The sequence below is a fragment of the Sinohyriopsis cumingii genome, chromosome 9 (genome assembly GCF_028554795.1).
Source record: "Sinohyriopsis cumingii isolate HCF-2022 chromosome 9, ASM2855479v2, whole genome shotgun sequence".
In the NCBI taxonomy this organism is placed as follows: domain Eukaryota; kingdom Metazoa; phylum Mollusca; class Bivalvia; order Unionida; family Unionidae; genus Sinohyriopsis; species Sinohyriopsis cumingii.
In genome coordinates, this window is record NC_142969.1 from 9460088 (window position 1) to 9487610 (window position 27523).

The 27523-nt window shown below is 35.8% G+C and overlaps 1 protein-coding gene across 10 annotated transcripts in view; it reads left to right on the top strand.

Annotated features, from left to right (window-relative positions):
* The window catches only part of LOC149791252 (uncharacterized), a 246955-nt gene that overhangs the window by 153304 nt on the left and 66128 nt on the right, over window positions 1-27523 (top strand). For all 10 annotated transcript variants that reach the window (XM_089969729.1, XM_089969732.1, XM_089969730.1 and 7 more), the window contains 6 exons: window positions 4098-4188; window positions 8176-8320; window positions 18054-18194; window positions 19979-20072; window positions 22648-22767; window positions 26126-26172. In XM_089969729.1, coding sequence (XP_089825855.1) covers window positions 4098-4188; window positions 8176-8320; window positions 18054-18194; window positions 19979-20072; window positions 22648-22767; window positions 26126-26172 — 638 coding nt within the window. The remainder of the gene's footprint in view (window positions 1-4097; window positions 4189-8175; window positions 8321-18053; window positions 18195-19978; window positions 20073-22647; window positions 22768-26125; window positions 26173-27523) is intronic.

The following is a 27523-nucleotide window of genomic DNA, read 5'->3' on the forward strand; positions in this document are numbered from 1 at the left end:
TTACTCGGTTTGATTGGTTAGTTGTCGAGTTTAAAATTAATGAGTACTTGGCTGAGGTACAGTGTCAGCGTTCTGTATAGGGCATGATTGTCAGATCCATCTACAGCTGTATTGTTGTTCACAATTAAGTAAATCCTTTAAATTTTAATGGCTGGCCTGTGTCATGCTGATGTCATGGGCTGTAAGTGTCTTCCTCATGGACTCTGGTTGGCCTGTCAAGGAATCGAAACCATGACCCTGGAGTTATTATTATTATTATTATTTTTATTATTATTATTGGAGTTTAACCAAAGTTTTCACATGCTGCTTGATATTGGTGAGACGTTGGTTGAGTTTGTCAGCATTCTTCATTGTCATTTTGGTGTACAATGACCCATTTTCATTGCCACTCAATAACTCCCTCATTTAATAGATTTCAACCAAATTTGGTATGAAGCTTTGGTTTTCTTTGAGACCTAATAAGTTAGAATAACAGCATTCTGCCATCATCATTGTCAGACTTAACCATTTTTGGTTCCACAAATAAAAAAATTATTGTTTTTCAGTTAGGTTTTGTTTATGGTATGCAACATTGATGAGGCCAACAAATGGCATGGAGAATCAGTTCATGGTATTTGTTTCTTTCAAAATAAATTTGAATAAGATTTTTATTCAAATAATTAACCCCATGACAAGATGTTTGACCATTCTATGCAAATCATTCTTGGCACTGAGATCATCAGATTAACAGAGAAATAACCCTAGTTTTGAATGCAGGAACAAAAAGAAAGAAGGTACTCACTAGCGAGACTGCATGGTAGAAGCTATACTTAGAAGTCATTTGGACATCCATGTCCATGTGGGCATTCATGTGCATCCTTGATTACTGTGTAGTGGAGTCCCACTGCAAACAGTGTAAACCAGGATCTCTCATTGCATAATGCACTGACAGATCAGCATTTGTGTTGTTAGTTCCATTGATGACTCCAAGAAAACCTGTGTAGACCCTGATCTGCCATTGCATCATGCACTGACAGATCAGGATTTGTGTTGTTACTTCCATTGATGACTCCAGAAAAGCTGTGTAGACCCTGATTTGCCATTGTATCATGCACTGACAGATCAGGATTTGTGTTGTTAGTTCCATTGATCATTCCAAGAAAACCTGTGTAGACCCTGATCTGCCATTGTATCATGCACTGACAGATCAGGATTTGTGTTGTTAGTTCCATTGATGACTCTAAAAAAGCTGTGTAGACCCTGATCTGCCATTGTATAATGCACTGACAGATCAGGATTTGTGTTGTTACTTCCATTGATGACTCCAGAAAAGCTTTGTAGACCCTGATTTGCCATTGTATCATGCACTGACAGATCAGGATTTGTGTTGTTAGTTCCATTGATTACTCCAAGAAAACCTGTGTAGACCCTGATCTGCCATTGTATCATGCACTGACAGATCAGGATTTGTGTTGTTAGTTCTATTGATGGCTCTAGAAAAGCTGTGTAGACCCTGATTTGCCATTGTATCATGCACTGACAGATCAGGATTTGTGTTGTTACTTCCATTGATGACTCCAGAAAAGCTGTGTAGACCCTGATTTGCCATTGTATCATGCACTGACAGATCAGGATTTGTGTTGTTAGTTCCATTGATTATTCCAAGAAAAGCTGTGTAGACCCTGATCTGCCATTGTGTAATGCACTGACAGATCAGGATTTGCGTTGTTAGTTCCATTGATGACTCCAGAAAAGCTGTATAGACCCTGATTTGCCATTGTATAATGCACTGACAGATCAGGATTTGTTTTGTTAGTTCCATTGATGACTCCAGAAAAGCTGTGTAGACCCTGATTTGCCATTGTATCATGCACTGACAGATCAGGATTTGTGTTGTTAGTTCCATTGATTACTCCAAGAAAACCTGTGTAGACCCTGATCTGCCATTGTATCATGCACTGACAGATCAGGATTTGTGTTGTTAGTTCCATTGATGACTCTAGAAAAGCTGTGTAGACCCTGATCTGCCATTGTATCATGCACTGACAGATCAGGATTTGTGTTGTTAGTTCCATTGATGACTCCAAGAAAACCTGTATAGACCCTGATTTGCCATTGTATAATGCACTGACAGATCAGGATTTGTTTTGTTAGTTCCATTATTGACTCCTCTTTTTCGTGATTAACATTTTCACGTGATATATACAGAATTTTACAGTTTACATGAATGATTTTATTTTTGACTTGTGCAGTTTGCTTTTCTTATTGAAAACAGTCCTTCTGTTTATAAAAGAAAATGATGAGGAAATGTCAGAAATGAAAGAATGTGCTAAGAAGAACTTGCACAAGACAAACATATTTATTTACTGGTATTATTTAAGAAAAGAAAAAACTGCTGACAAATGCTATTAAAGTAAGAAAAAAGTCCTTGCAAAACCCAAAAGATTATTTTAATCGGATGTGATTTTCAGCATTTTTCATGTTTTGCTGAAATATTTGCCAATTGTTTGTTTTTGCCAATATTACAAAGAAAAAGAAGACTTTAGTAGCATGTTGGTTTTAAATGATATCCTGTTTGTCCTAGATGAAAACGGTGCCAGTCTTGACATCCCCTGCAGCTAATTTCAGAATCTTGTTATTGCTGAATAATTTCTCAGCAGTTCAAAAGAAGAAATGGTTTTGACTTGATTCCTGGAGACTTTTTGGCCAGTCAAGCATCAGCTTTTTTTGCGGGAATCTTGTAATATGCTTTTTTTTCCACACCTTGAATTAGGAAACAGAATTGTTTTACTACTGTTCTGTATGAATGTGTACGACACGGTCAAATATAAATGATAACAGTTGATCTGCTTTTTCCAAGTGAATAACATTTTTCATCTCTGGGGTGTAATGTTTGAGTATTTTCATCCACTCTGTGAAGTAAGTTCTTTGTCCAATATTCAGCATGCGTGTAGTAATCATTATTTGGGTTACACAGCAGATTCTTTATTTTTGTATCTTGATAAATTTCATCATGAGGTACAACAGTATTTCCCTTTAGTGCATCAGAGACCCACCCCCATCTTTTAATCACCCTAGGTCTGACACCAATGTTAGTGTTTTTACTAATTTTGACACCAATGGAATTTTGGTCACTCTTTCTTACACCTCTGGGGAAAACAATACAAAAAATGTTGTCTTAACGAGTGGCAAAAAAACGAGGAAAATTACGTTTTTGCTTACAATTATACCCGACATACTCTCAAATTGAAGTCGACAAATTAAAATTATGTGCAGCATTCCCATTGTGTTGTAGCAGTAGTAGTAGCAGCTGTAGGGAATAATGTAATGTCAGCACAATACTGACTAGATGGTGCCAATTAAAAGAAAAGTTATAAAAATACAAATATAAATAATTGCAGACAAGAAGCAATTGAAAGATACAGCCTCCCCCCAAAAAATATCAGCACAAAAAAAAACCCAGGAATTAGAAAGCACTACATGGTAAATGCTAAATATACATCAATTTAGATAAAGGTCTCTGGATTTTCTTTAGATTATATGAAAATATTTAGTAAAACAGTCTTTTGGCATCACCTTACCATTAATTCATTTTTTTTTTTTACCACTGAGCAATGAAGTGCACTGTTTTTAACATTTTCGACAAGGTGGTACAGGGAATTTAAATTTGGGTCAGCATATGGCAGTAAGTTACATACTTCAATCAAAATGCAATGCACTTACTATTTTTACCGTTGATTGCTTTCTATAGGTTGCAGATTTCTCATTTTTCTTGTAGCAAGTATAGCTTCTATAGGCACACACAGACAAATGACACATAGCAGAAAATCTTGTATTTTCACCGTAAATTTAATATGAAGATGCATATTTGAAAAGAAAAAGAAACATTTCACTAATAACATTTCTGTGACACTGTAGAAAGTGCTGGCGACTACGTAAACAGTGGCAATGTAGAAAGAGTTGGTGACTATATGATGATACTGTATAGAAAGTGTTGTTGACTGTACACAGTTGACACTGTATAGGTTTTATGCAGTTAATGCTGGATTTTTGTTACAACATTTTGATGTTCTTCCTAAAAATGTTTATTCATTATTTTTGTTATATGTCTTTTGCAGACCTCGGGGTATTGTTCAGGATCCGGTAGATTGGAAAAGGATGGATCTCAGACAGGTTCCGAGGCAGGAACACTGTCCAGTTTATCTCGGGGTAATTGTTCTCTAACAAGTGCATGCAATATGAATAAAAAGTGTATAAATTTTGGATAATAAGTGTGTGTGATTAATCTTTGATTAAATATCGGTAAAAAGCGTACATGATTATTTTTTTAAAGGATGCAAAGCCATTATATTTGGGTTTTTAAGTTAGTAAAGCTAACAGATGTGTATCTTTTGTATGCTTTTCTTGTTGTACGAATCTACCATAATGAAATCAGGGCCCCAAGATATTCTTGTAAGACACTGGCACTGCTCTGTGATTTTACTTGCCCCAAACACTCCCTTTTTCTTTGCCTTTGTTTTGACACAGGTTTGTAATTGATATGCTTTAAACAAAAAAGAAATATGAAAATGCTTTAAATATACTAATTTTCTGTTTTTTTTGGCCAAATAATAGTGTACATCAGAACAATCAAGTGAGTTTGTCCTTGTCAGATAATACAAATTTGATTTGATTTCATTGAAAGCAATATTTCTCCAGGTCATTCTCTATACCAGAACCCAGTATCAAAATGGTTTGCTTTACATTGTTGTCTGACTTTGTTGATTAAACATACGATTCCAATTCACTTACAGCAATGTTTTCCTTCAGGTCCTGATGTCGACCCGCTTTTTGAATGATTGGTACAGTAAAAAGTAGCTGTTCCTAAGCATTTGAAGTGTGTCCTTTAGATGGTATTTTATATTTTTCATGAAACTGTAGTTGGGCTCAAGACTAACATGACTGGATGGTAACTTGCAAAAATAACCTGCTATATATTATTAATATATGTAGCAAACACCTGTGCTCATGGGATCTCTGACTTATTATACGTGGTATACACCTATGCTTTTGCGATATCTGACCTAATATTTCTGGCACACACCTGTGCTCTAGGGATCTCTGACTTGTATTACTTTGTATATACCTGTGCTTTTGGGATATCTGACCTAATATTTCTCGCACACACCTGTGCTCTAGGGATCTCTGACTTATTATGCATGGTATACACCTGTGCTTTTGAGATATCTGACTTAATTTTTCTGGCACACACCTGTGCTCTTTGGATCTCTGACTTAATATTTGTGGTATACACCTTTGCTTTTGGGATATCTGACTTAATATTTGTGGTATACACCTTTGCTTTTGACGTATCTGACTTAATATTTGTGGTATACACTTGAGACCTCTGGTTGATGGAATATTCTTAACTTTTCCTTTAGGTATGTGCATTTTGTCATGATCAGTAAGGAAGAGTTTTCAGGGAATTTGGAGTAGTTTTGTTTTCTGAATGCTGCAAAAATCCTTATGTTGCCCACTTGAAGTTGAAAACAGAAATGAAGTCAAATAGCCATGGGTCTTTTGTTTGAGGTCATAGCACAGTATATGTGTCACAAAAGACTAACTCCATTTATCAGTACAATCAGCAGCTACCAACTCTGAATTAAGTGGATTTAAATGCAAAGTAATGATTTGTTTTTCTTTTTAATGGTGAAAAACGTTGTCTAGGTATCTTTTTACTAGTTGTGATCCTCTCGCTTAGTCAATCTCAATTGTGCTCTGTCTGCCTATCCTCCATCACACTTACATTGGAAGCAAGATATTGAAACATATTTGAACCATATGGCATGTTTAGATGCCTTGTGTGGGACTAGAGAAGTTATTAGGATATCTTCTGTGTGGTTGACTAAATTGATTTGATGAGCAGAGGCATCTTTTTGACATTGATTGATCCAGCTTTCATAATGATAGGGTGACATTCAGAGGCAAGGGGGAATGACTTTGTAAACAAGATATTTTTTTTTTAAAAGCACTGTCCCAGATCTAAATGGATATGTGGATGCCTTGAGAAGGACCCAAAACATAATTGGGTTGTGGTGACTTAAGTAAACGTAAGGGTCACAAGGCAGCACATTTTGTTCTGATGGAATCTGCTTGTAAGCAGGATATCACCAATATGGATGGCCAAAACCGGACAAAACTTTATAGAAAGATGCCAGGGCCACGGGAGTGGGAAAACCTGATTATTTTTTTTATGACCCTGCCAGACCTGCCAACCCTTAGGATTTTGCTGCAAGTCTGACGAAAATGACCGTTTCAATACAGACTTCACAGAATCAAAGCAAAGACTATGGAGATATTGTTGGTGTAAAATCAGGATAATTGGCTTGTCCATGTTTGATTTTAATCCGGGTTTTATATTAGATTTATTTGAGTTAGTAAGGGACCTTATTACCTCAGACACTGTAAAATCAGGATAATTGTCTTGTCCATGTTTGGTTTTGATCCGGGTTTTATATTATATTTAGTGGAGTTAGTAAGGGACCTTATTTCCTCAGACACTTTAAACTGCATATATTTTTTCATGCAAAATGTCTGCAAACTATTGATAGAATTTTTGTAAAATTTCATCCAGCAAGCAATGCATGTTGGAGACAAAAAAGGAAAATGAGCCTCTTAAAAAGTGTTAACTAGTACAGAAGGATGAAATGGAGTATTCAGATTCTTGTTAAATAAAAGCAGGAAGAGACACATATTTACATGTTTCCTGGTGTGAAATGTGATTATTGTCATATGTGAAATGGAAAACAAATTCTAAGTAATATGTCATATTGAGAGATTGCAACAAAGCATTGAGCTGCTTAGAGTTTGGAACTGAAGTTTTTACAAATGTTCTAGAGGTTAAAAAAAGGGCTGTATGTACTTTACAAACTTTTCAGTTGAACATACTGTTTTCCATCACTGCTTGTTTCGAATACTGAACTTTTTAAGTACATTTTTCCAACTTGTTACATCTTACTGAAGACTAGTCGAACTTAGGGAAAAACATAAACTGCCTTACTGAGATGGTCTTGTTAGGGCTGGCAGGTCTGCCTTGAGCAAACTTTCATGGTTATATGATGACATTCAGTATACAGTGGCAGCCTTCCCAGTATGCATTATGTTTTTCACAATTACCTAAACATTATAGTACTGAAACTGCCCGTATTTAATCGTCTTTAAAGGACCTCAAGACCATACTAATTTCAGGTGACTGTGACCAAATTGTGGTCACATGACAACTTTTGATTTAGGATTCTTTCTGAATCTGTTAACGGGAGCCAACAAGACAATGTTATCCACAATCTTCACAAATTGCATTAAAATGTGTTCATTTGTTCCATTTGTCCAATATAGAACCCTATTGATTGGTGCTTAGTTGCTCCATGGACAAAGCCACCATTGTTAAAAAGGCTTTTACCTGTGCATTTTATATCTTGATGATAACTTGTTATGATAATGACCTGATCTACAGTCTGTTTAATCCATAATGTAAACTCACATGTATTATCTTAACCCTTCTTCCCAAGTAAATAGGCTGCATATATTTTGTTATAATCATGTCCACTACAGATGCAGAGACCAAACCTTTCTTGATCAGAAACCATTCCACCATTTAGAATTGTCCTCACTTTGAAACAGCAAAAATCAGTTTTGGAAATACTTTGAAATTTTTTCAAAATCACCACCTTGGTTATCAGTACCCACCCAAAATTATATTTGATCTTTGCTAATTAACAATGTCATCAACAGATCGTTTCCTAAGTTCAGTAAATTCAGAGCTTCCAATTACACATAGTACCCCAGATGCTACTGAGACATGCTATGAGCAATGGCAGTGCAAATGATTGCCTGAATTTGTTTTCTTAGCCTTCCAAAGTCTGGAAAAATCCTTAAAATTTTTAACTTGGCCTGAACCCATGTGTTCTTAAAGGGCACAACAGAACAGAAGTTCAAGAAAACTGACTGAGTTTAACTTTTCCAGCAAGAATCGAACTTATCCCTAGCATTATATAGAACATTTTACCACAGTATAATGTCATGGGTTTACAAGCTCAGATTATACACAGTAAGGCAGTTAGCATGCCAGAAATTGTCAGATCACTCCTTACAGTTAATTAATTTTTCACATGTCTTGAAACATTCATTTTTAAAAAAATATTTCTTAATCATTTTCAGATTCCAGTGTAGATTCACCTTACAAAGATTCCACAGGAATAGATTTGGAAGAGTTTATACGAAAGACTCTCAACAAAACATCAAAAGACAGAAGTATGCTGCTCAAGTTAGAAACAGATTTAACCAAATTCATCAGAGAACCAAAGTAAGCAGTATTAATCCCTTGTTTGGGTGGGTGGGTGGTTTGATAGGAAATTCAATTCAGATCATTTGTTCATATTGGATGAGACCTTGCATAAAGTAGGAATGATGAATGGTTTTCTTTAAGTTCTTGAGATTCAGGGGAGTTTTTTGAATTTGTTAGCTATCATTGGATATCAGTTTTCAGAGGATATCAGCTTCATGGGGTATCATTTTTCATAGGTTTTCACTTTTCTTGGGGTACTAATTTTCATGGTTGCTACAAACCGTGAATTTAAAACCCTAACAGATAATAGGACTTCTTCCCATAACTTATAATGAAAATATTATTTCCCAGAAAGCCACAAAGATTCCGAGTTCAAGCTTGTGTTCAAAGTCTTTGCAGAGATCTCCAGCAAGTGAACTGTTCATATTTATCTTCACATGATCAGTTAGCACATCATTCTCAGTTGGTATGTCAGTTGATACATCAGTTTTAGTTGGTGTGTCAGTTGGTATGTCAGTTTCAGTTGATACATCAGTTTTAGTTGGTGTGTCAGTTGGTATGTCAGTTTCATTTGATACATCAGTTTTAGTTGGTGTGTCAGTTGGTATGTCAGTTTCAGTTGATACATTAGTTTCAGTTGATACATCAGTTTTAGTTAGTGTGTCAGTTGATACATCAGTTGGTGTGTCAATTGGTATGTCAGTTTGAGTTGTTGAGTTGGTACGTCAGTTTGAGTTGGTACATCAGTTTGAGTTTGTATATCAGTTTCAGTTACTACATCAGTTTGAGATGGTTCATCTGTTTGAGTTGGTACATCATTTTCAGTTATTAAATCAGTTTGAGTTGGTATATAAGTTCATTACCAAACATCTACAGAAAGTTCTTGTTTGAAATAGATAAAATCTTGTACTCAGAGACATGTGCTAATTTGACAAATATATTACAAGACATGACGGGTCCACCAAACCTATTTGACAAATATATTACAAAACATGACGAGTCCACCAAACCTACTTGAATTAATCTGGTCAATCATAGTGATGTGTTTCTGCCTTTTGCATACAACATTTCAGTCCGGAGTAATATTTATTACTTCAGGTATTCAATAAAGTTATATGATTTGTCTGTTATTTAAGTATGACTGATGTAAAAAATATTCAGAAAGTTTTAAGCTGGGTAAAACTGGCTTATCAAACTAGGATGTGTTTTCATGCAAAGACTTGACGTTTAGTCATGTCTAGCTTGTCTGAGTCCACTAATCATAAGTGCGAAGTGAATGCACAGCATGGATTTCATTGGTCAACATGGTGGTTGTGTGCAAAGTGAATGCACAGCATGGATTTCATTGGTCAACATGGTGGTTGTGTGCAAAGTGAATGCACAGCATGGATTTCATTGGTCAACATGGTGGTTGTGTGCAAAGTGAATGCACAGCATGGATTTCATTGGTCAACATGGTGGTTGTGTGCAAAGTGAATGCACAGCATGGATTTCATTGGTCAACATGGTGGTTGTGGGCAAGGTGAATGCACAGCATGGATTTCATTGGTCAATATGGTGGTTGTGTGCAAAGTGAATGCACAGCATGGATTTCATTGGTCAACATGGTGGTTGTGGGCAAGGTGAATGCACAGCATGGATTTCATTGGTCAATATGGTGGTTGTGTGCAAAGTGAATGCACAGCATGGATTTCATTAGTCAACATGGTGGTTGTGTGCAAAGTGAATGCACAGCATAGATTTCATTGGTCAACATGGTGGTTGTGTGCAAAGTGAATGCACAGCATGGATTTCATTGGTCAATATGGTGGTTGTGGGCAAAGATGCCAATAGTTCAGTATCTCCTTTCCACTTCAGAATATCTTAGAAAATGTTTAATATAATCCTAATTCAACTGGAGCCAGCCAAGTTTGAAGCCTCCAGATGTGTCATCCACTGAGCAAGTTTATCAGAAATCTTGGCATCAATTTTGAGGGATCTGGCAGTCTTCCCAGAATAGAGAATGTTCTTTAACTCGTTTATCCCCAGCACTTTTATCAGATCACTAGCACTGTTATCAGCAACACTGCTGTTTTGTACCATCATCACTGAGCTCTGTCTAGCTGCTGTGCTCCAGAGAGTTTAAATATTGTAAAATTTTGTAATTATCTGCACATGCATTCCTTCTTACCTTGCATCCAATAAAAATTCATGACATTTTCATCAGTGTTCCACTTAGATTTGTCTACACAATCAAGTATTTTGTGTTGTTTTTGTTTTTCACACGTTATTTATACACTATTTACAAACATATGTGTATCATTTTTAAATTGATGATGCAGTCGCTGAAATGGTGATGACCATGTCGAATCTCGTAAAATATCCAACTGCAGAACATTTTTCCTCTACTTGCTCAATATTTTTAAGATCAACCCGAGAAACTGACTTTGCTCTCACAGTCATCAAATGAATCTGAGCGAAGCCATTGTTTACTATTTTTCATCAATGAAATGCGTATCATAGTAGTGCTTTCAGTTTGTAACCTTGGTTTATGAATTGTTCAGATTTACAGAGAAGAAAAGTAAACTCATTTCTGATTGGTTTAAAATCAAGTCTTGGAGAAAAAAAACAGCCTGTCACAAATCAAATATGTTTCAACTATCACCTATTCACCATGAATGTAGGTGGTGTTAGCCATTGAATGTAATAAACAAACCATGAGTATAGGCATGATTGGCCATTGAATGTAGTAAACAAACCACAAGTATAGGCAAGACAAGCGAATGAATGCAGTAAATAAACGATGGGTATAGGTGATTGGCCATTGAGTGCAGTAAACAAATTTGAGTATAGGCAAGATTGGACATTGAGTGCAGTAAACAGACCACGAGTATAGGTGGGATCATCTATTGAATACAGTAAACAAACCACAAGTGTAGGCAAGATTGGACATTGAGTGCAGTAAACAATCCACGAGTATCAGTGATTTGCCTGGAGTGCAGCAAACAAACCACAAGTGTAGGCAGGTTTGGCCATTGAGTGCAGTAAACAAACAATGAATATAGGCAAGATTGGACATTGAGTGCAGTAAACAAACCACGAGTATAGGTGATTTGCCATTGGGTGCAGTAAACAAACCATGAGTATAGGCAGGTTTGGCCATTGAGTGCAGTAAACAAACCATGAGTGTAGGCAGGATTGGCCAATGAGTGCAGTAAACAAACCACAAGTGTAGGCAGGATTGGCCACTGAGTGCAGTAAACAGACAACGAATATAGGCAAGATTGGACATTGAGTGCAGTAAACAAACCACGAGTATAGGTGATTTGCCATTGAATGCAGTAAACAAACCACAGGTATAGGCAGGTTTGGCCATTGAGTGCAGTAAACAAACTACAAGTGTAGGCAGGATTGGACACTGAGTGCAGTAAACACACCATGAGTATAGGTGATTGGCCATTGATTACAGTAAACAAACCACAAATATAGGCAGGATTGGCCATTGAGTGCAGTAAACAAACCACGAGTATAGGCAGGTTTGGCCATTGAGTGCAGTAAACAAACCACAAGTGTAGGCAGGATTGGCCATTGAGTGCAGTGAACAGACCACAAGTATAGGTGATTGGCCATTGTGTGCAGTAAACAAACCATGAATATAGGTGATTAGCCATTGAGTACAGTAAACAGACAACGAGTATAGGTGATTGGCCATTGTGTGCAGTAAACAAACCATGAATATAGGTGATTGGCCATTGTGTGCAGTAAACAAACCACGAGTATAGGTGATTGGCCATTGAGTGCAGTAAACATACCACGAGTATAGGTGATTTGCCATTGAGTGCAGTAAACAAACCACAAGCATAGGCAAGATTGGACATTGAGTGCAGTAAACAGACCACGCGTATAGGTGGGATCATCTATTGAATACAGTAAACAAACCACAAGTGTAGGCAAGATTGGACATTGAGTGCAGTAAACAGACCACGAGTATAGGCAAGATTGGTAATTGAATGCAGTAAACAATCCACGAGTATAGGCAAGATTGGTAATTGAATGCAGTAAACAATCCACGAGTATAGGCAAGATTGGTAATTGAATGCAGTAAACAATCCACGAGTATAGGCAAGATTGGTAATTGAATGCAGTAAACAATCCACGAGTATAGGCAAGATTGGTAATTGAATGCAGTAAACAATCCACGAGTATAGGCAAGATTGGTAATTGAATGCAGTAAACAATCCACGAGTATAGGCAAGATTGGTAATTGACTGCAGTAAACAATCCACGAGTATAGGCAAGATTGGTAATTGAATGCAGTAAACAATCCACGAGTATAGGCAAGATTGGACATTGAGTGCAGTAAACAGACCACGAGTATAGGCAAGATTGGTAATTGAATGCAGTAAACAATCCACGAGTATAGGCAAGATTGGTAATTGAATGCAGTAAACAATCCACGAGTATAGGCAAGATTGGTAATTGAATGCAGTAAACAATCCACGAGTATAGGCAAGATTGGTAATTGAATGCAGTAAACAATCCACGAGTATAGGCAAGATTGGTAATTGAATGCAGTAAACAATCCACGAGTATAGGCAAGATTGGTAATTGAATGCAGTAAACAATCCACGAGTATAGGCAGGATTGGTAATTGAATGCAGTAAACAATCCACGAGTATAGGCAGGATTGGTAATTGAATGCAGTAAACAATCCACGAGTATAGGCAGGATTGGTAATTGAATGCAGTAAACAATCCACGAGTATAGGCAGGATTGGTAATTGAATGCAGTAAACAATCCACGAGTATAGGCAGGATTGGTAATTGAATGCAGTAAACAATCCACGAGTATAGGCAGGATTGGTAATTGAATGCAGTATACAATCCACGAGTATAGGCAAGATTGGTAATTGAATGCAGTATACAATCCACGAGTATAGGCAAGATTGGTAATTGAATGCAGTATACAATCCACGAGTATAGGCAAGATTGGTAATTGAATGCAGTAAACAATCCACGAGTATAGGCAGGATTGGTAATTGAATGCAGTAAACAATCCACGAGTATAGGCAAGATTGGTAATTGAATGCAGTAAACAATCCACGAGTATAGGCAGGATTGGTAATTGAATGCAGTAAACAATCCACGAGTATAGGCAAGATTGGTAATTGAATGCAGTAAACAATCCACGAGTATAGGCAGGATTGGTAATTGAATGCAGTAAACAATCCACGAGTATAGGCAAGATTGGTAATTGAATGCAGTAAACAATCCACGAGTATAGGCAAGATTGGTAATTGAATGCAGTAAACAATCCACGAGTATAGGCAAGATTGGTAATTGAATGCAGTAAACAATCCACGAGTATAGGCAAGATTGGTAATTGAATGCAGTAAACAATCCACGAGTATAGGCAAGATTGGTAATTGAATGCAGTAAACAATCCACGAGTATAGGCAAGATTGGTAATTGAATGCAGTAAACAATCCACGAGTATAGGCAAGATTGGTAATTGAATGCAGTAAACAATCCACGAGTATAGGCAAGATTGGTAATTGAATGCAGTAAACAATCCACGAGTATAGGCAGGATTGGTAATTGAATGCAGTAAACAATCCACGAGTATAGGCAGGATTGGTAATTGAATGCAGTAAACAATCCACGAGTATAGGCAGGATTGGTAATTGAATGCAGTAAACAATCCACGAGTATAGGCAGGATTGGTAATTGAATGCAGTAAACAATCCACGAGTATAGGCAAGATTGGTAATTGAATGCAGTATACAATCCACGAGTATAGGCAAGATTGGTAATTGAATGCAGTATACAATCCACGAGTATAGGCAGGATTGGTAATTGAATGCAGTATACAATCCACGAGTATAGGCAGGATTGGTAATTGAATGCAGTAAACAATCCACGAGTATAGGCAAGATTGGTAATTGAATGCAGTATACAATCCACGAGTATAGGCAAGATTGGTAATTGAATGCAGTATACAATCCACGAGTATAGGCAAGATTGGTAATTGAATGCAGTATACAATCCACGAGTATAGGCAAGATTGGTAATTGAATGCAGTAAACAATCCACGAGTATAGGCAAGATTGGTAATTGAATGCAGTAAACAATCCATGAGTATAGGCAGGATTGGTAATTGAATGCAGTAAACAATCCACGAGTATAGGCAGGATTGGTAATTGAATGCAGTAAACAATCCACGAGTATAGGCAAGATTGGTAATTGAATGCAGTAAACAATCCACGAGTATAGGCAGGATTGGTAATTGAATGCAGTAAACAATCCACGAGTATAGGCAGGATTGGTAATTGAATGCAGTAAACAATCCACGAGTATAGGCAGGATTGGTAATTGAATGCAGTAAACAATCCACGAGTATAGGCAGGATTGGTAATTGAATGCAGTAAACAATCCACGAGTATAGGCAGGATTGGTAATTGAATGCAGTAAACAATCCACGAGTATAGGCAGGATTGGTAATTGAATGCAGTAAACAATCCACGAGTATAGGCAGGATTGGTAATTGAATGCAGTAAACAATCCACGAGTATAGGCAGGATTGGTAATTGAATGCAGTAAACAATCCACGAGTATAGGCAGGATTGGTAATTGAATGCAGTAAACAATCCACGAGTATAGGCAGGATTGGTAATTGAATGCAGTAAACAATCCACGAGTATAGGCAGGATTGGTAATTGAATGCAGTAAACAATCCACGAGTATAGGCAGGATTGGTAATTGAATGCAGTAAACAATCCACGAGTATAGGCAGGATTGGTAATTGAATGCAGTAAACAATCCACGAGTATAGGCAGGATTGGTAATTGAATGCAGTAAACAATCCACGAGTATAGGCAGGATTGGTAATTGAATGCAGTAAACAATCCACGAGTATAGGCAGGATTGGTAATTGAATGCAGTAAACAATCCACGAGTATAGGCAGGATTGGTAATTGAATGCAGTAAACAATCCACGAGTATAGGCAGGATTGGTAATTGAATGCAGTAAACAATCCACGAGTATAGGCAGGATTGGTAATTGAATGCAGTAAACAATCCACGAGTATAGGCAGGATTGGTAATTGAATGCAGTAAACAATCCACGAGTATAGGCAGGATTGGTAATTGAATGCAGTAAACAATCCACGAGTATAGGCAGGATTGGTAATTGAATGCAGTAAACAATCCACGAGTATAGGCAGGATTGGTAATTGAATGCAGTAAACAATCCACGAGTATAGGCAGGATTGGTAATTGAATGCAGTAAACAATCCACGAGTATAGGCAGGATTGGTAATTGAATGCAGTAAACAATCCACGAGTATAGGCAGGATTGGTAATTGAATGCAGTAAACAATCCACGAGCATAGGCAGGATTGGTAATTGAATGCAGTAAACAATCCACGAGTATAGGCAGGATTGGTAATTGAATGCAGTAAACAATCCACGAGTATAGGCAGGATTGGTAATTGAATGCAGTAAACAATCCACGAGTATAGGCAGGATTGGTAATTGAATGCAGTAAACAATCCACGAGTATAGGCAGGATTGGTAATTGAATGCAGTAAACAATCCACGAGTATAGGCAGGATTGGTAATTGAATGCAGTAAACAATCCACGAGTATAGGCAGGATTGGTAATTGAATGCAGTAAACAATCCACGAGTATAGGCAAGATTGGTAATTGAATGCAGTAAACAATCCACGAGTATAGGCAAGATTGGTAATTGAATGCAGTAAACAATCCACGAGTATAGGCAGGATTGGTAATTGAATGCAGTAAACAATCCACGAGTATAGGCAAGATTGGTAATTGAATGCAGTAAACAATCCACGAGTATAGGCAAGATTGGTAATTGAATGCAGTAAACAATCCACGAGTATAGGCAAGATTGGTAATTGAATGCAGTAAACAATCCACGAGTATAGGCAAGATTGGTAATTGAATGCAGTATACAATCCACGAGTATAGGCAAGATTGGTAATTGAATGCAGTAAACAATCCACGAGTATAGGCAAGATTGGTAATTGAATGCAGTAAACAATCCACGAGTATAGGCAAGATTGGTAATTGAATGCAGTAAACAATCCACGAGTATAGGCAAGATTGGTAATTGAATGCAGTAAACACAGTATGAGTATAGGTAGTATTGGCCATTGAATGCAGTAAGCACACCACATTTATAATCAGGATTGGCCATTGAGTAAGCACACCACATTTATAATCAGGATTGGCCATTGAATGCAGTAAGCACACCACATTTATAATCAGGATTGGCCATTGAATGCAGTAAGCACACCAAATTTATAATCAGGATTGGCCATTGAATGCAGTAAGCACACCGCATTTATAATCAGGATTGGCCATTGAGTAAGCACACCACATTTATAATCAGGATTGGCCATTGAATTCAGTAAACAAACAATGCTAAAAACATGATGATGATTATTATAGGTTGAATTGTTGCTGAATGAATTGAAAGTTGAAAATTTATGTGATCATACCTGTTGTTCTTAAGGGTCTATACATACCTCTATAGTCAGAAATAATGACAGGCCAATGATAATAAATGATACATGCATTCCTCCAATTCCAGAACTTTGAAATGCTAAAACATTTTTGGACAGAGCAAGATATACTGTGTATATCTTTTTTTATGTGTGTTGATTTGATTATTATGGACTGTAAGGGTAATTTGCAATGCAAAGTTGTTAAGAAGTGAGATGTAGTATCCAAGTAAACATCACGTGATTTTACTTCAGAATGTGAGCTCTTGAAAAACCAAGATGACCTACCAGTAGTTCTTGATTGGCTAATGGTTAAAGTGCTTGATATTGTTTACAAGTTGGAATGCACTGGAAATGAGTAATCAGTTCTCTTTCTGGTTTTGAAACTATGCCTTAGCTATCTGCATTAGAGAAGATTTATTGGGAATTAACAATTCCTAGCAATAACATCAGTCTTAGAAGATAGTTGTGTTCAGTTTAGAAAATTTAATTTAACTTAATAATTCTTTGGAATAACGAAGTGTTCAGTGTTTGGATTTAATAGCTGTTTCAGAATTACTGTGAATTCATTTATGACATTTTGGATTATATCATTGTGATTTATCAATACTATTAGCACATCAGTACAAAAGATTGAACTTCATTCTGAATACCACTGGAACTCATTTAGATTACTTGATACGTTTGGAATTGTGGTACAACATATTGGACAATTTAGTTGAGCTATTTTTAATTATTCACTTTGTATTTTACTGAAATAAATTATATTTTGAATTTTACAAAACTTTGTTTTCACTCGCTTTTGTTTAGTTTAAGACCATGGAGTCATAACAATATAAACATTAATCTTTATAAATTATCTCGGGGTTTTTTTTCCTCTGAATCTCTGCTGCCATTTTTTTACCTAATTATAGTCGGATCAACTTATTGCTTGTCATGTATTTACCTTTTTTTTTTGAGTGAGCAACTATATCCCATTTACCAGTGTAAATCTTATTGTTTCTGTAGTACTTGTTTCTACCTGTGTCCACACAGAAAACACATTTACAGAATTTTGTCCAATACAATTTATATTTTCCAGTATTTCCTTGGTGGAATTTTTGCTAAAAATTTTAATGTTTCGTCCAAAATCTAGAATGGTTGGCATATCAGCAAATATAAGAAAGGTAATACAGTTTTTTTCTTCTTTTTTATCACAGAGTCTTAATTTCAGTTTAACTCTATAGTTCTTTCATTGTTTTCAGGCATCATTACCTGAAGTTTCCACCAATGTCATCATATGACCGAATGCTTGTTCATCGTATTGCTGCCTTTTTTGGATTGGACCACAATGTTGACCAAACAGGGAAATGTGTTATTGTTAACAAAACTGCAAACACAAGAATGTAAGAATTTTTATTTTTATAGTTAATACTAAATATAAATGAATATCATCATTAGAGTTATGATTGTTATCCAATCTTTCAATAAATCCGAAAGCAAACTAACATTTGTCTGTGAATGAGATGAATTGTGTATTACTTGATCTGCGTTAGTGGTATTGTCAACAGTAGTAATGCTGACTTAAGAGTTCTTGCAAATCAGACACATTCTGCACCATTTGCTATATTCCATTTAAACTTCGATGTAATATTTCTGCATTCTTTAGTGGTGTTAGAAGTAATCATAATAATTGAAGCTTTATTAGTAAATTCAACGAAACAAAACATTCAGTTATGGTTTTCCATAAGCAATATAAATGATTGTAATTCTCTTGAACTCTTTGACGTTTTGATAGATAAATCTTCCAGGAAAAGTAAACTATGTGAGTCAGTCAGTTCTTTTTATTGTTTATTGCATCCCATGTGCCATCAACATGATGGATGATAAATGTGTCTGTAACCATGCCACGTGCATGGGATACAAACAACTCATTACCAAATATGATAAAATGACCTTGTTTATGAAATACCATATATACTATGTACAGACCTTGATCCACTGCCGCATAATGCACCAGAAGATTAGGGTCTATGTTTATTCTGCTGATTACTACTATCAAACTGCATAGACCCATATCTGTCGGTGCCTTATGCAGTTTAAAATCAATATTTGATTGGTTATGATTAACCATTCATCAACATGTAAATCAATATTTGATTGGGTACGCTTGATCAACATGTAAATTTTTACTAATTACTTTTAATTAGGTGAAACATTTTTACCCTGATATATAAGGATTTTCTGTCTCTTAGTTTGCTGAGTGACAGTTTTTGAAACTTTGCAAGCATTTTCAACGACTGGACATATTAAGATTCCATCTTTAAAAAAATCTCAGGTTTAAAAAGCCATCAGCTCTTTCTCAAATAAAAGGAATTCACCACTCTGGTCAAAAGTTTTCACAGAGATTTGCCGTGCCAGATATTTTGTTACAAAGTTTCATTTGTTAAATTAATAGAAGTTGAACTGTTTCATCAGCATATAATTTTTTGTCATACAAAGTAGAGTTGACCATTCAGAATCATAAGAAAACATTGGTTTTGTCCTGACAATTTACATATTCTGGACAGTGAGTTACCTGCCTTGGTTAGGATAGCGCCACTGATAGAGTTATGTAAATTTGCTGACAATATGGCACTTGGAAAAGATTTTACACTTGGATAACTTCACCGCACTCAATTGAGATCACATTTACTGTCTTCTCTCGAGTACAGAATTGCATAGTATGTGGAAGGAATAAGTCACGAACGTTTTACATGCAATTATGGAGCACAGTGTTACAGTGTAGCATGTGTGATGCATCACAACATACAGATATAACAATGAGGAACCAGTCTGGTTCATTTTCTCTTATTTTTGTTTTGATTTTAATCAGTGATAATAGACACAAGGAAGGATCCAGTCAATGCACTCGTGTATTAATATGCAAAATTGATATATTAATGTTTCGATGACCTTGTGGTCTAATCAGCCTTCCAATAGCAGTGTATTCATACCGAGGATGAGCTTTGAGGAGCATGGATAATTTATTGATCAGATAATTCATTACGGTAATAAAAACTTAATTGTATTTAGTTGCTTCTGTACTCTGCATAATTGAAAGTCCCAATAATCTTCATCTGGGCACTTACCATCCTGCCATTATTAATTTCTATTCTTTAAAATTAATACTTTTTTTTTTAAATTGTAGACCAGAGTTTAGCTTTGTGGACAATGTGTACACCAGTGATGCCAAACCAAAGATGGTTTTAAAAAGGGGTGGAAGAAGTCTTGATGAACGAGAGGTTAGCATAGACAGTGCTGAAATATTGGTTAATACTGTTATGCCCGTGTCGTATATATTTAAGACAATTGGTGTTTTCCATGCCATGCCCATTCTGTCCCAGCTTGATTATTCCAAATTTTGTTTCCGCTTAGAAACTTTTGGAAAACTTGATGATTATATTAAATGAGGTTTTATTTATGCCAATATTGATTTTTTTGTGTGAATATTTCTGCCATACTTTAACAGCGATTACAATGGTTTGACTTCGAACATGTCCCTTTAGATGCATCATATAGATAGGAGCATCAGTCACATTTCTAGACGTTTTGTCACTGCATCTTTCTAAAGTCAGTTTGACATATGAAGAAATATAGTAAACATATGTTTGCTTTAAAATGGATTGTTATATTAATTTTTAAGCAATATTTTGGCAATAGTTGTAATGCAAGTGAAATATGGCCATGGAATTACAAAGGGAAGTTACTGATGTTGACTAGGAGTCTTCTACTAGGACATTAAAGGAGATTGTTTATATGAATTTTTAAGTAAATAGCAGTGCAATTTAATTGCAAAGGGAAGTAACTCATGTTACCTAGGAACTGTCATCTAGAGGTTATATCGCCTACATAATACATAGAAATCAATGTTCTGGTTGTTACAGCACTGACATCAACAGTGTTAAAGTTCTTCATGTTTGCTGTAGTCAAGTGAAATGCTAATATCATCTAGGCATTTCTTTTGTCTTTCTCACCTGCTTAAGCATCATTGAAATTTTTGTTGTTAAAGTATTGCATTATAAAGTTTTTAAAAGTCACATGACATCACCATTAGTGACTGCATTCAAACTAAAAATGTAGGGTGATTTTTCTATGGGTCTAGAGATTTTTATGTTCCCCCCCCCCAATGGAGTTCATGTCATGTCTTGCCTGCTGAAGCAAGTCATGATATTTTTATGCTACTGATATGCTAGGACAGACATTTACATCTTTCTCCAGGGTGTGGGCTCAGTAAGTGAATTTTAAGGCCACACTATCTCTTGTGAATAAGTGGATAACACCAGGTTGTGTGCCGTAGATTCCACATGCATTTGTTAGAAAATCTTGTCCTACCGGTCACTTCTACTTGAGGATTAAGCATGTTTCATCAGCTTGAAATTGGATAATATTACATTGTTCAAAAATGTACATGCTTTTATACGAGGAGTACCTCAAACCTGTCTCACCTACTTTTTGAACTTTATATGTTCATATGCGAGGAGGTCCTCCTGTGTTGTATCCTCAAGCATATTCGCTGATATGTGAGATCATCTTGCTTGTCTCACCTACTCCAATCTGCAAGGTGTTCCTCCAGCTTGTCTTACCTATTCAAGTCTTATATGTTGATATGCGAGGAGTTCCTTCTGCCTGTCTCATCTACTCACTGATAATGCACAAAGCTGGTTGCACCTGTGTCTCCTACTAAAAGCCCTGTAGTCAGCAATGTTAAAGTTCTGATACTTGATGTTATTCGGTCAAGCCAGTCCTACCAGTTGATGTCATATTGACCTTTTAATACAAATTATGATATACTGTGATGTCATGCCTGCATTTGTGAGAAATGATACGTACTGTCTAGCTCACATTAATGAGAAATGAGACATCTTGTCATGCCCACATTAATGAGAACTGAGACGCTGTGTCAGAAATGAAACATTGTGTGAGGCCTACATTATTGAGAAACGAAACATTGTGTGAAGCTCACATTAAAGTGAAATGAGATGTCATGTTGTGCCCACATTAAAGGAGAAATGAAACATTGTGTGAAGCTCACATTAAAGGGAAATGAGATTTCATGTCGTGTCCACATTAAAAGAGAAATGAAACATTGTGTCAGAAATGAATCATTGTGTCAAGCCTGCATTATTGAGAAATGAGACATTGTCAGGCTCAAATTAATGAGAAATGAGATGTCATGTCATGCCCACATGAATGAGAAATGAGACACTGTGTCACAAATAAATCATTGTGTCAAGCCTGCATTATTGAGAAAAGAGACATTGTGTCAATCTCACATTAATGAGGAAAGAGACATGTCAAGCCCACATCAGTGAGAAATGAGACATCATGTCATGCCCACATTAATGAGAAATGAGACATTGTGTCAGAAATTAAACATTGTGTCAAGCATGCATTAGGGAAAAACTAGACATTTTGTCAAGCTCATTAATGAAAAATGAAACCTTGTGTCAGGCATGCATTAATGAGAAATGAGACATTGTGTTGAGCCCTCATTAATGGGAAATGAGACTTCTATAATCACTTTTCCAGCGGTACTGTTATTATTGTCAGCATTGGTTTTTTGGGGGGCAGGGCTTTGATTAAATGCTCAACAGGATATATTTATTTTGTTGGTGTACATTTTTGTGCTTTTGCAAGAAATTTTGTTTTTGTTGATACTTTAATCAATGATGATAATGAAGAAATAATTTTCATTGGGCTTTGAATTACATTGCATTTGTAGTAGTCATGAAAAAATTATATTCATCTGTAAATGTGAAATCCGAGTTGTCTTTGTTTATAATCTTTGACCTAGATCAGGACGTATTTTTTTTTTAGTCTAAAGGACTAAGCAAGGAGTCCTTAGCTATGACAAGGGCCAAGTCCTTGGAAGAGAGACAACAGAAGTATGAAGAGGCCAGATCGAGGATATTTACAGAAGAGGAGGAGGAGGAAGAGGTCAGGATCCACAATTGTTTTAATTCTGGGGTTTATCTTGCATGTGAATAAAAGGCAAGACATCACTATCACATTTCCAGTTGCATATCATTGTTGTTGGTGTAATTGTTGTTGTATAATGTTTGCATTTACCTTAGTTCTTTGATACTGTTTCATGGATAGTTTAACTTTTAGAAAAATATTTAAATTTTATATAACTAAGGATTGAAGCAATAAAAAATTATTTAAAAATAATAGGGATGGTAGGCATTTATTTGTTCTTCTCATTGTTTAGTGTCTATCCCCAGGAATGGCCATTGCATAGAATAATATTAGAAAATGTATCCCATCACCATTTGTTTATAAAACATAATGCCAACCATTATGAATTTGGTGTGGTCATTTTGATTTTAGGCACAAAATTAAATTCTGTGTATGTCTGTATGGATATTGCTTTTAGGTGATTGTCCAAAATAAAATTTTAAAAAATTAGCCAGATTTTATCGCAATTTTTTTTTTCATAAAGGATTGCTGGAATAAATGTTCACACAGTACAGCCAATTTCGTATATCTACCTCCCTTTTCATTATGTACATGCATGTAGTAGTAGGGAATGGAATCATGATGATCCTAATGATGCATTACCTTGATTGTTGGATATATTCAAGAATTACAAAGCTTGCATATACTGAAACCTGTTGTAATAAAATGTAAAAGTTGTGCATCAAATGAAACATTCTCAGATTGCCAGGAATTTCATGCACATTATATATCAGTCTGCTGTTCTGTTTAAAAACCATTGTTTTAATTGTTGTTAATCATGTACATTGCAGCCTTAATCACCACATGAACACAGGTGAAACACCAGCTTCTGCAGAAAACTGGTTACCTCTTAATTCTGGTTTCGAGTTCAGATCCATTTCTAGGGCAAGATCTGCCATTGTTCTTTCAGCAAGCAACTTGTAACATATAATATTGTGCTGTGCACTTGTAGCATGCCTCTATAAAGTTGGGGAGAGTTGTGCTATCCCCAGTGTTGGCATCCCGACATTTAGACTATTTGCGTATGTACAGACTCACTGCATTTCAACCATTCTTTCTTTCTTGGTCTTAAGAAATGGTTTGTAATGGGTATCATAGCACCTACCCTTCAAGGAGACTCTACGTTATTTGTAATAGTTTATATTTTTGCCTTTACCTCGTGACTACTAGTGGTTTGACGATATGCAATGGTACACTAACATCTACGTGTAATGATATGCATTGGTGACTACTATATTGGTGTAACAATATGGCTTGGTACACTACCATATTGCATTTCATATCAGTATCATACGTGTAATGATATGCATTGTTGACTACTATATTGATGTAACAATATGGCTTGGTACACTACCATATTGCATTTCATATCAGTATCATACGTGTAATGATATGCATTGGTGACTACTATATTGGTGTAACAGTATGGCTTGGTACACTACCATATTGCATTTCATATCAGTATCATACGTGTAATGATATGCATTGGTGACTACTATATTGATGTAACAATATGGCTTGGTACACTACCATATTGCATTTCATATCAGTATCATAAGTGTAATGATATGCATTGGTGACTACTATATTGGTGTAACAGTATGGCTTGGTACACTACCATATTGCATTTCATATCAGTATCATACGTGTAATGATATGCATTGGTGACTACTATATTGGTGTAACAGTATGGCTTGGTACACTACCATATTGCATTTCATATCAGTATCATACGTGTAATGATATGCATTGTTGACTACTATATTGGTGTAACAGTATGGCTTGGTACACTACCATATTGCATTTCATATCAGTATCATACGTGTAATGATATGCATTGGTGACTACTATATTGGTGTAACAATATAGCTTGGTACACTACCATATTGCATTTCATATCAGTATCATACCTGTAATGGTATGTGTTGGTGACTACCATATTGGTGTAACTATATGGCTTGGTACACTACCATATTGCATTTCATTTCAGTATCATACGTGTAATGATATGCATTGGTGACTACTATATTGGCGTAACAGTTTGTTTTGGTACACTACCATATTGCATTTCATATCAGTATCATACGTGTAATGATATGCATTGGTGACTACTATATTGGTGTAACAGTATGGCTTGGTACACTACCATACTGCATTTCATATCAGTATCATACGTGTAATGATATGCATTGGTGATATCATATGTGTAATGATATGCATTGGTGACTACTATATTGGTGTAACAATATAGCTTGGTACACTACCATATTGCATTTCATATCAGTATCATACTGATCATATAGTTTCAGTACAGAATCTTTCTCATCGCTACTTTTGCCCTAACTGTCGATAGCTTGGACTGGTTGTGGAATTTTTTTTGTTTACTCAGAATACTGCATGGCATTATAAAATAACAATAATTTGTTGTGTGGTTTTGTAATGATTGATGTTCACAGTATGAAAAAGCCTGGACAAGAACTTATGCTCCTTGAGAAGTCTGTTTTGACTGTAAATATTATATTTCTGTATGTCTCTTAAACCCAAACACATGACAATATATGTGGACTAACAATCCATACTATCATTGGTAAGGGGATAAGCATTAAGCATGATGTGATTTACAGGCACGTTGTCATTCATGGACTGTTCAGCCTATATCTGTCAGTGATCAGATAGCCACTATACGTCATAAATAATTCAGATCATCATAACTTAAGCATTTGACAACTGTTTTTCATGAAATTGTGGGTATGCACTAAAAATTGATTTCTTAATGTTAGGTAGTCTTATCATCAAAATACTTTTGATTCTATATAATGTATTAAGCAGATGAGTATCACATGATTATATCTGCTCTGGTGATTGGTCAATTTCATGGAAGATGGTGAATTTGATAAATGAACTGTAATGCTTCAGTAGCGACTACTAGAATTCTTGCCACATTTGCATGAACATCATCCACCTTTGAAAGTTGGACAATACTTCTCTGTAAGCTGTAGACTCTCATGCTGATTACACAATCCGTCGATTTTATTTCCCCAAACGAGGAAAATACACCAGAAAAACATGTTTTTTGTTATACTAAACCTTGAAGAAAAATGACACCGGCAGTTGATATTGCATAGGTTTTAAAACTAATCGCCTACATAGTAGTATGTATCAATACCGTTATTCATAATGCAATATTTCATCTAATTGATTACATTTTGGTATATCTAATGGAGAGGCAATCTGACCATTTCATTTATATTGGAATACTGTTTTTGCTAATTGATTACATTCTGGTCTATTGAAAGCAGAATCATTTAAACCATTTTATTTATATCTTCTTTTTCAGCAACCAACAGGATATTCAAAAGAAGATGCACCTAATGTAGGAATTGGGTAAGAAGTGCCTAATATAGGAATTGGGTGAGATGCACCTAATGTAATTTAATAAAATATGCCTAGTGTAGGAATTGGGTAAGAAGTGCCTAATGTGAGAATTGGGTAAGAAGTGTCTATTGTAGGAATTGGGTAAGAAGTGTCTAATGTAGGAATTGGGTAAGAAGTGTCTAATGTAAGAATTGGGTAAGAAGTGTCTAATGTAGGAATTGGGTGAGATGCACCTAATGTAATTGGATAAAATGTGCCTAATGTAGGAATTGGGTAAAGAAGTGTCTAATGTAGGAATTGGGTGAGAAGTGTCTAATGTAAGAATTGGGTAAAAAGTGTCTAATGTAGGAATTGGGTGAGATGCACCTAATGTAATTGGATAAAATGTGCCTAATGTAGGAATTGGGTAAAGAAGTGTCAAATGTAGGAAATGGATAAGAAGTGCCTAATGTAAGAATTGGTTAAGAAGTGTCTAATGTAGGAATTGAGTAAGAAGTGTCTAATGTAGGAATTGGGTAAGAAGTATCTAATGTAGGAATTGGGTGAGAAGTGTCTAATGTAAGAATTGGGTAAAAAGTGTCTAATGTAGGAATTGGGTGAGATGCACCTAATGTAATTGGATAAAATGTGCCTAATGTAGGAATTGGGTAAAGAAGTGTCAAATGTAGGAAATGGATAAGAAGTGCCAAATGTAAGAATTGAGTAAGAAGTGTCTAATGTAGGAATTGGGTAAGAAGTGTCTAATGTAGGAATTGGGTGAGAAGTGTCTAATGTAAGAATTGGGTAAAAAGTGTCTAATGTAGGAAATGGATAAGAAGTGCCTAATGTAAGAATTGGTTAAGAAGTGTCTAATGTAGGAATTGAGTAAGAAGTGTCTAATGTATGAATTGGGTAAGAAGTGTCTAATGTAGGAATTGGGTAAGAAGTGTCTAATGTAAGAATTGGGTAAGAAGTGTCTAATGTAGGAATTGGGTGAGAAGTGTCTAATGTAAGAATTGGGTAAAAAGTGTCTAATGTAGGAATTGGGTGAGATGCACCTAATGTAATTGGATAAAATGTGCCTAATGTAGGAATTGGGTAAAGAAGTGTCAAATGTAGGAAATGGATAAGAAGTGCCTAATGTAAGAATTGGTTAAGAAGTGTCTAATGTAAGAATTGAGTAAGAAGTGTCTAATGTAGGAATTGGGTAAGAAGTATCTAATGTAGGAATTGGGTGAGAAGTGTCTAATGTAAGAATTGGGTAAAAAGTGTCTAATGTAGGAATTGGGTGAGATGCACCTAATGTAATTGGATAAAATGTGCCTAATGTAGGAATTGGGTAAAGAAGTGTCAAATGTAGGAAATGGATAAGAAGTGCCAA